We start from the raw sequence: 8,492 nt of genomic DNA, 5'->3' as shown, positions 1-8,492 counted from the left end.
ATATGTATAGAAACTTATTAAATGATTTAATTAGAAAATCTAAACAACTTTATTATCAAAATAAATTACTAATCGCTCAGTCAAATAATAAACAAGTATGGAAGATTATAAATGAGGTAATTGGAAAATCAAATAAAAGTAAAATATGTAATATAAATAAGATAATAAAGAAAGACGGTTTAATTACCGAATCAAAAAAAGAAATCTGTAATGTGTTAAATGAATTTTATATAAATGTTGGAAATAATTTAGAAATTGAACACGTTAACCATGATACATTAGTTGTTAACGATAATCAAATCATTAATGAATGTTTATTTTTTAAACCAATCAGTAATGAAGAAATTATAAATCACATTAATAAAATAAAAAATAATACATCTTTTTACGAAAATGAATTATCCAATTACATACTTAAGAACATTTCTAATTCTATATCCTTACCTTTATCAATTATATATAATAAATCTCTACAAACTGGTGTATATCCTCATAATTTAAAAAAATGTATTGTAGTTCCATTATTTAAAGGGGGTGATAAATTATTACCTGGAAATTATCGGCCTATATCATTATCTATAACTCTCTCAAAAATCTTTGAAAAATGCATCAAAAGCAGAATGTTTGATTTTTTAAATAAAAATAAATTTTTTTCTATGCAACAATTTGGGTTTAGACCAGGGTTATCCACTACGGATGCTCTTTTTAATGTTGATAACTTTATAAGAAAAAATATTGATAAAAATTATAAAGTTATGGGTATTTTCCTTGATATACATAAAGCGTTTGATTGTGTTGATCATAATTTATTACTATTAAAATTAGAAAACGCAGGTATTCGTGGATTGCCAAATAATTTATTAAAATCCTTTCTAAGCAATAGAACCCAAAAAGTTAAACTTAATGATCATTATAGTGACACTTTGAAAATATCCTGTGGAGTGCCACAAGGCACAGTACTAGGTCCTTTATTATTCATAATTTTTATAAATGATCTTCTAAATATAAAAACAAATTTGAATACAGAAATATTAAGTTTTGCTGATGACACATCAATTTTAATATCAGAACGAACTATAGATACCTTGTAATCTGAAGCAAATAAAACCCTAGATAATATTAATATTTGGTTTTGCAAAAACAAACTAAAATTAAATTTATCGAAATCTAAATTCATTTTTTTCAATACACAAGATAATAACATTGTAGATACAAATATTATAAAGGTTCATTCTTCAGAATGTAATTCAATTTTGATTAATAAATGTACTCCTAAATGTATTATACTTGAACAAGTAAAAGAATTAAAATATCTTGGCTTAATTATTGATTACAGACTAAAATGGAATAGTCATATTAATTATGTAAACAATATTATACGTAAATTCTTTTTCTTATTTAAAGATATAAGATATATTTTTAATAATTCATATAAAAGAATAATATTCTTATCCTTGGTACAGTCAATTTATTCGTATGGTATCTCAATATGGGGAGGAACATTTAATATTCATTTATCTAGATTAATAACTACTATAAATTGCATTATTAAATATTTATTAAATTTATCTATGCAGACTAATACTAAATTTATATATAATGAATTAAAAGTTAATAATTTTAATTTTATTTTAAATTTATCTACTCTTATTGTACTTTACAAACATAAACATTTAATTCCCTTCCTAGATCATGATCATGATACAAGATACAGTAATAATATTAATATAAGTCTACCCATTTATAATAAAGTATTTGGTCAAAAAAGTGTTTTGTATAAGGGTCTAAAACTATGTCAAAAATTAAATATTAATGTAAACGATTTTTCTAGTTTGAAGTCATTCAGATGGCATGTTTTACATCTGAATTTAAATTTATAGTTTTTTTCCTTTTTTTCCTTTTATCCATACCGTCATGTTAACATAATAATTATCATTGTTTTTTATTTTTATTTTACTCTAATTATATTTAGTTACAGTTTATTTTATAAGCAATTTTACTTAATGTAATATTTTAAATCTCATTTATTATTAAGAATTAAGATAAAGACCGCTCCCCCAGCACAAGCTAGGCTTATAGGGGGAAGCGCAATGTATATAAACTTAAGTATTTTTAAAATGTATAAAATTTTCATTGTTGCAATAAAATATATTATTATTATTATTATTACCTTATCCTTTAGCAAATTGAATCAAGATGGTACTTTAGAGAGGTCATTTTTCGATTTTATGATAGTTATTTAATGCCACGGGGAAAACCACCGAAAAATTACGAAAAAACACTAAAAATGGGATTTTAATTTCTAACGCTTTGTTTATTACCATAGAAACGAATAAAAAATTATAATCTTTTAATATTAATTCAACTTACATGATATAATAAATAATAACATTATAAAATATCCAGACTGACTCCGCTCAGAATCGTTTTTCTTATACATTGAATTCAAGTCTAATAATATAATCCATTATAGAATGACCCACTTGTAATCTATTGTACAGCAGAGCGACATCCACTTACCTGCTTTTTTTTGAAAAGGTTTGTTTAAAAATCAAATTTCAGACGAAAAATTAATTAGTTATAACTTTTCCGTTTAACGAAATATTTTTGAGAACCAAATTTATTCAATTCTATTTAACAAAATTCTCTATAATACGAATTTTTTTTATGCCCCATGAGACTTCTGAATTTCGTTAAATAGAATTGAATAAATTTGGTTCTAATTTTGTTTGGTTCTCAAAAATATTTCGTTAAAGGGAAAATGTTGTTAAATGCAAGTTCGTTATACGGAAGTTTCACTGTATTATGAAGATATATTCGACTCATTTGTGAAAAGAAGCCAATACCTAACGAGTACATTTTAAATGAGTAATAAGTATTTACTGTTAAAATAATCACTCTGTATATAATACTGCATAATATACCTATGCATCAACATTATTAGTTATTAGTTATTACCATTATCCATTGGTTGAGAATCTCTTCTAGGACGTTCTTCACATTCAGCTCCATATTCTATACTACCTGTGTCTCCTAAAATTAGTTTTAAAAAATAACGTTATTAGTGTGTATAAAATATTCGCAGTAGGTGGCTGATTCCCGGGTCATTATTATGTATGTACCGAGTTGATTAGACGAATCACAGTATACTGCCATACTGGTAATCTCATTACCAGATATCAATTTTTAAAAACAATGTGTTATACATTTTTATTAAATTACTAAACTTCTTTAATAATGATTTTTTACCTAATTACTAAATTTTTGAATAATAATTTTTTACCTAGGTACTACATTTTTTTACTAAAAATTTTTTAACAAAAAGTTAAATGATTTTCAAAATATGAAAAACAAAAAAAAACAACATTTTTGAGAAACTTGTCAGCCAAACTTCTCGTGGTGTTTCTTGGGTTAGGCTCATAGGCTGAATATTTTACTAAATATTGAAAATAATATATAATGACCAGGGAATCAGTTCGGACGTATCTCTAAATGACCCGGGAATCAACTCAACGGTATCAATGCATGTAAACAGGTACCCAGGAATCAATTCGTACGCAGCCAAAATATTTACGTATATACATAGAGATAGCTGATAAAAATAATATATTTTTATTATTCTGTAATTGTACTTACCTTCTAAACTAGGGAAATCATAATCTGTGGAAACAGATGTTGTTCGATATGATCCATTAACAGGGAATGCGGTATTCTGAAAAACAATAATCAAAGTAATTGAAATAATTTTTTTATACAAACCTATTTATTATTAATTTGTTATTAAAAATGTATTAAAAATATCACCTTAGCTATTTGTAACATCACAATTGAATGCTTAACTTGGTCCATTAGTTTCTAAAAAACAATTTTATAATAATCAAAACACAAATAAAATAAAAATAAAAATAATTTGACATAGAATCACAGAACTTTGGCAAGAAATAGTGGTGTTCAATTTCATGATTATAAGTTTGAAAACAAGTATGTTTGATAAACGATTTTAAAATAGTGTTTTCTTAAGTGCTTCACTAGATTTTAAGTTTTTAAATAGGTACTCTCAAAAAAATATCTCTGAAGTGTAATAATAAATCTGGTACAAATTAGTAACCTTGTGGTTTTTTTTAAAAAGTTAAATCTTAAATACTGGGTATAAATTGTGTATATTATATAAGATCATTAAAATGGTTTTCTATAAAATTGGCGGATTTAGCTATATTTTTAATTTGAAATACATAATTTTTTGTAACGTAGCATTTATACGACCCTGTGAGAGTATATAATATAGAATATATATACAGGTGGTCAATGATGCTTTCAATCTTATATATAGTAATTAAATAGGTACCGGATAATTCATTATTAACATAGGACACTCATTATTCAAAAAGTATTAATTTTTTTTGAAAATATTTTATGTTACATGGTTTCAAGTCGTAACAAAATAACATTTTTATTAAATAAATTATATTTTTGAATGTTTTTTATCCCAATATTTTTTTTTATTTTTTCACTCTCTTGAATTATTACACACTGTTTTAATTTCATCTTCGAAAGCAGGTCATTTTTCTGAGTATTTCCATACATACAAATCGAATTTAGGATGAGTAGCTTATGAGTTGGGTATTTAAAGTTTAGATGAGCGGAGTAATGGAGCAACATTTTGCGGGATAACCGTGTACTACTTCACTCCTTTCATCTATATTCTATACTTATAGGTTATAACTCATCAACTACTGATCCTAAATTCGGTTTTTATGTATAAAAATACTTAGAAAAATATTCTGCTTTGGAATATTAAGTTAGAATTGAACGTTGTCATTCAAAAAAGTAAAAAATAGAAAAAATTTAAGGATAAGAAATATATATATTTTTAACAATTTTGTTTCTAATGACTAATATTGACTATAAAACATCATGTAAAAAAAAATTTTTCAAACACATTTATACTTTTTGAAATAATGAGTGTTTGATGATAAAAGAATCACCCGGTATAAGATAATAGTAAAATCAATACATCTCACACTGTATACATACATATTATCATAAGAGCACTTTACAATTTAAATTAATATTAATAAAATGTAAATGCAAACAAATATATTTACATTAGTTTCTGAAATTATACATTCACAATGTGCTTTGTCTTCCTCGCACATTGAATTCATTTTTACTTCTAAATTCTGGAAAATTAAATATATATATGAATTTTACATACGTATAATATTATTGTTATACATTTTTATAAGCTATTAATATTTAAATTATTCAAACCTTAGTTTGTTCAATAAGAAGCTGTAAATAAGCATCAGCTTCTCCTAATTTCTTATCAAAACTCTCCAAAGTAGGAACAACGGCATCATTATTTACCTAACAAAATAACATCGATTGTTACATAATTTATAAAAATTGTATACCTATATTTAATTAAATGTATACTATAACAATAACAATTAAATTAATATATATTCACAATACCTTTATTCGTACAGTTGGTTTACACATACTTAAACATCCACCCATCATTCCTATGTTTATATATTGAATATTATGCAATACGCACACATACATTTAATTTAGGTTTTTACAGTTTGTGATGTAGATTTCACTTCAAGCACATACGGACTAAAGGTTTTGCTGCACATTTATGAACAGACTATTCCATTTGCTTAGTTCAAAAAAAAAAAAATCAATATACACTAGAGCTAAATGGTTCAAATTTCCGTTGGAAGACTGTGTACATCATAAAATAATACCAAGGCAATTAAGGTCAGAATTGGATTAGTGCAACCAGTGTTGAACCTATATACTACCTATACATGGCGGTATATAAACCAACTTCTATACTTGTAATTTAATAATACACACCCTCTTTCGAGACATATGTTTTCTTACACTATCAGTCCGACAATAATAATTAAAGGTTTCTCTTTTATAATATATAGACAGCAAGTTATTTTGGTTTAAAAACAACATTTTACAGTTTCTAAATATATTACAGGTAGTACAAGACGTATAGGTAGCAAAATTAAATATATTAGGTAGTTCTTATCATTGATACATTTTTTTATAAAATTATTCTATATGTAAAAAAGACACCATTTTTATGATGTCGCGACGAGGCAGTTCAATATTTTTATGTTTTTTTTGCAGTTCTTCCAAATACCCTTCTTTTTAATTGTTTAGTTAAGTGAGAGGAGATCTCTATTGTATTTGAATGTACCACTTTTTAGGCGAAACTTTTAAATAGTTTTACGTTTTTTTTTTGTGAGTTGTTCTAATTATTATTGAGTGTGACACTAAACCACGTACACCATTTTTCCATTTTATAGAATTCAGGGAATCAGTTTTGTATCAATAGCAAACGTGATCAAATTAAAAATATATATATATTTTTAATTCCTTTCTTTGCACGCCAACACGATATTATATAAAACAATATATGTGCTGTTATTGTTAAATTAGAATGAAAGAAAACCTGACCATTTATACGTTTATGCACCAACAAATAAAAATTCTAAGTGAGGTTTACAAACTTTTAGTAATGTCTTAAAATTACATAAGAAACTTGCAAATATAGTTAGTTTAATTATACAATAAATAGTTAAAATATGTAAATAAATATTTTTCACTCTGACGAAGCCGGGTAACTCTACAACTAGTAATAAAAATGGTTGGACATATCACAGTTACATGTAACTAAATTATGTAACTCAGTACTTTTCTAACTTGTAACTCGTAACAAGTTACTCATTTATAATTTAACTATTGTAACTTGTAACTATAATTACAAATTTTCCTGTAATTTTATATATGTTTTAAATTTTTATTTCAATCCTTAAAAGTTGAACATTTTATACATTTCTAAATACAAAATACTTATAAAATTTTAAATTTGATACATTTTGTTGAAATTCGAACTTTAAATGATTATAAAAAAAATTGTGCATATGTATTTTTAATATTTTTATAGCCCTGCATTAAATTTTCAAACTTTTTTACCCAACAAATAAAATTTTATTGATATTTATAGAAAAAAAATTTAAAACTGACAATGTCCGTAAACAGCTCAAAAAGAGTAAATTATTTTCAAAATTGAATGGTATATATGCTAATATACCAAATATATACCATATATGCTAATATAAAAATTCAGTGAAATTTTCAAGTATCTTTAGTCATTCGTTTTTTAATAACTACAAGATAAGAAAATCGTTACGTGAGAAATCTAGTGAATATCAAATAACATATGTTATAAAAATATGAACTTCAAACGTTCATAAAAATTTAATTTGACTTTTTTGTAGACATTTTTTTTTTGATAAACGTAGACGAATTTTTGAGGAATCTTGTATTAAATTTTCAAATCTTAGATTTAAAAAGAAAATTTTTCATGAATTTCTAACACAAAATAATTTGCAAATTTTCGTAATTTTTACGTATTTTGTCAATATTTGAACTTTAGAAACTTATAAAAAAAAATTGTGACTGGATTATTAATTTTTTTCAAATTCCATTGTAAGAATATAGTAGGAACCTTGTATTAAATTTTCAAGCTTTTTTAACCAACAAATAAAATTTTATTGATATTTATAGAAAAAAAATGGTAACTGAAAATGTACGTAAACAGCTCAAAATAAGTCAAAATATTTAGAAAATATTATGGTGTATAGAAAATGCTAATATAAACATTCAGTCAAAATTTCTTTTACTTACGGTCATGTGTTTTAGAGTTTCACTAAAACCCAAAATTGATTTTCTCAAGTCAAAAACAGATTTTGCGTAAAAATTCCCGTTTTTCACTAATTTTTCTTTTGTTTTACACGGCGCTTTTAAAAACTACTGGGAAATTTTTATTTTTGACCCCACCCCCTTTTGACCACCAAAGTACCAACTAGATTCACTTTCCTTTCAGAAAAGATATTGTTAAATAAAATCTAAGCATTTTTACTGTCCTAAAAGATAATGACAGACACACAAAAATAAAAAAAAAGTTAAAAAAAAAACACATATCATTGTAAAATCAATACATTCATCACTCCGCTCAGAATCTAAAACGTTCAATATAAGATTCCTCATAAGTTTGTCTAACTTCATAAACAAAAAAAATTTCTACCGGAAAATAAAATTACATTTTTAAGTTAGACATCGGATTTTTTTCCCGTAAATTAACAAATTCTCATACAACTGATTTTCTTATTTTGTTTTTATTCAATAACTAAAAAGTAATAATCGTAAATACTTGAAATTTACACCATAATATTATATTATAATATGTTTATTTTATCATTTTTTATACTTGATACAATTTCAATAATATTTTGACTCTTTTCGAAATTTTCAATTTTTATTTTTTTAATAAATGTAAAATAATTTTTTCTCGTTTGGTCAAAATGCTTGAAAATTTAATACCAGGCTGACGGATCCTCACTTGTTACAATTAGTACCAGTTTAAAAATATTAAAACAACTTTGTCCAGTTTTTTTATATTCGTT

General features: G+C 24.4%; 1 protein-coding gene across 3 annotated transcripts in view; it reads right to left on the bottom strand.

Moving 5' to 3' along the window:
* LOC100166798 (oxysterol-binding protein-related protein 9) overlaps positions 1-8,492 on the bottom strand; it is a 45,349-nt gene that overhangs the window by 9,940 nt on the left and 26,917 nt on the right. For 2 of the 3 annotated variants that reach the window (XM_029488023.1, XM_029488024.1), the window contains exons 3-7: positions 5,272-5,367; positions 5,106-5,180; positions 3,805-3,855; positions 3,637-3,712; positions 2,959-3,033 (exon numbers count right to left, since the gene is read on the bottom strand). In XM_029488023.1, coding sequence (XP_029343883.1) covers positions 2,959-3,033; positions 3,637-3,712; positions 3,805-3,855; positions 5,106-5,180; positions 5,272-5,367 — 373 coding nt within the window. Of the gene's footprint in view, positions 1-2,958; positions 3,034-3,636; positions 3,713-3,804; positions 3,856-5,105; positions 5,181-5,271; positions 5,368-5,475; positions 5,668-8,492 lie in introns of those variants that run through there. The other variant, XM_008183979.3, reaches the window with a different exon arrangement.

Source organism: Acyrthosiphon pisum, chromosome A1 (assembly GCF_005508785.2).
Source record: "Acyrthosiphon pisum isolate AL4f chromosome A1, pea_aphid_22Mar2018_4r6ur, whole genome shotgun sequence".
NCBI lineage: Eukaryota > Metazoa > Arthropoda > Insecta > Hemiptera > Aphididae > Acyrthosiphon > Acyrthosiphon pisum.
This window is presented reverse-complemented; position numbering and strand designations above follow the sequence as displayed.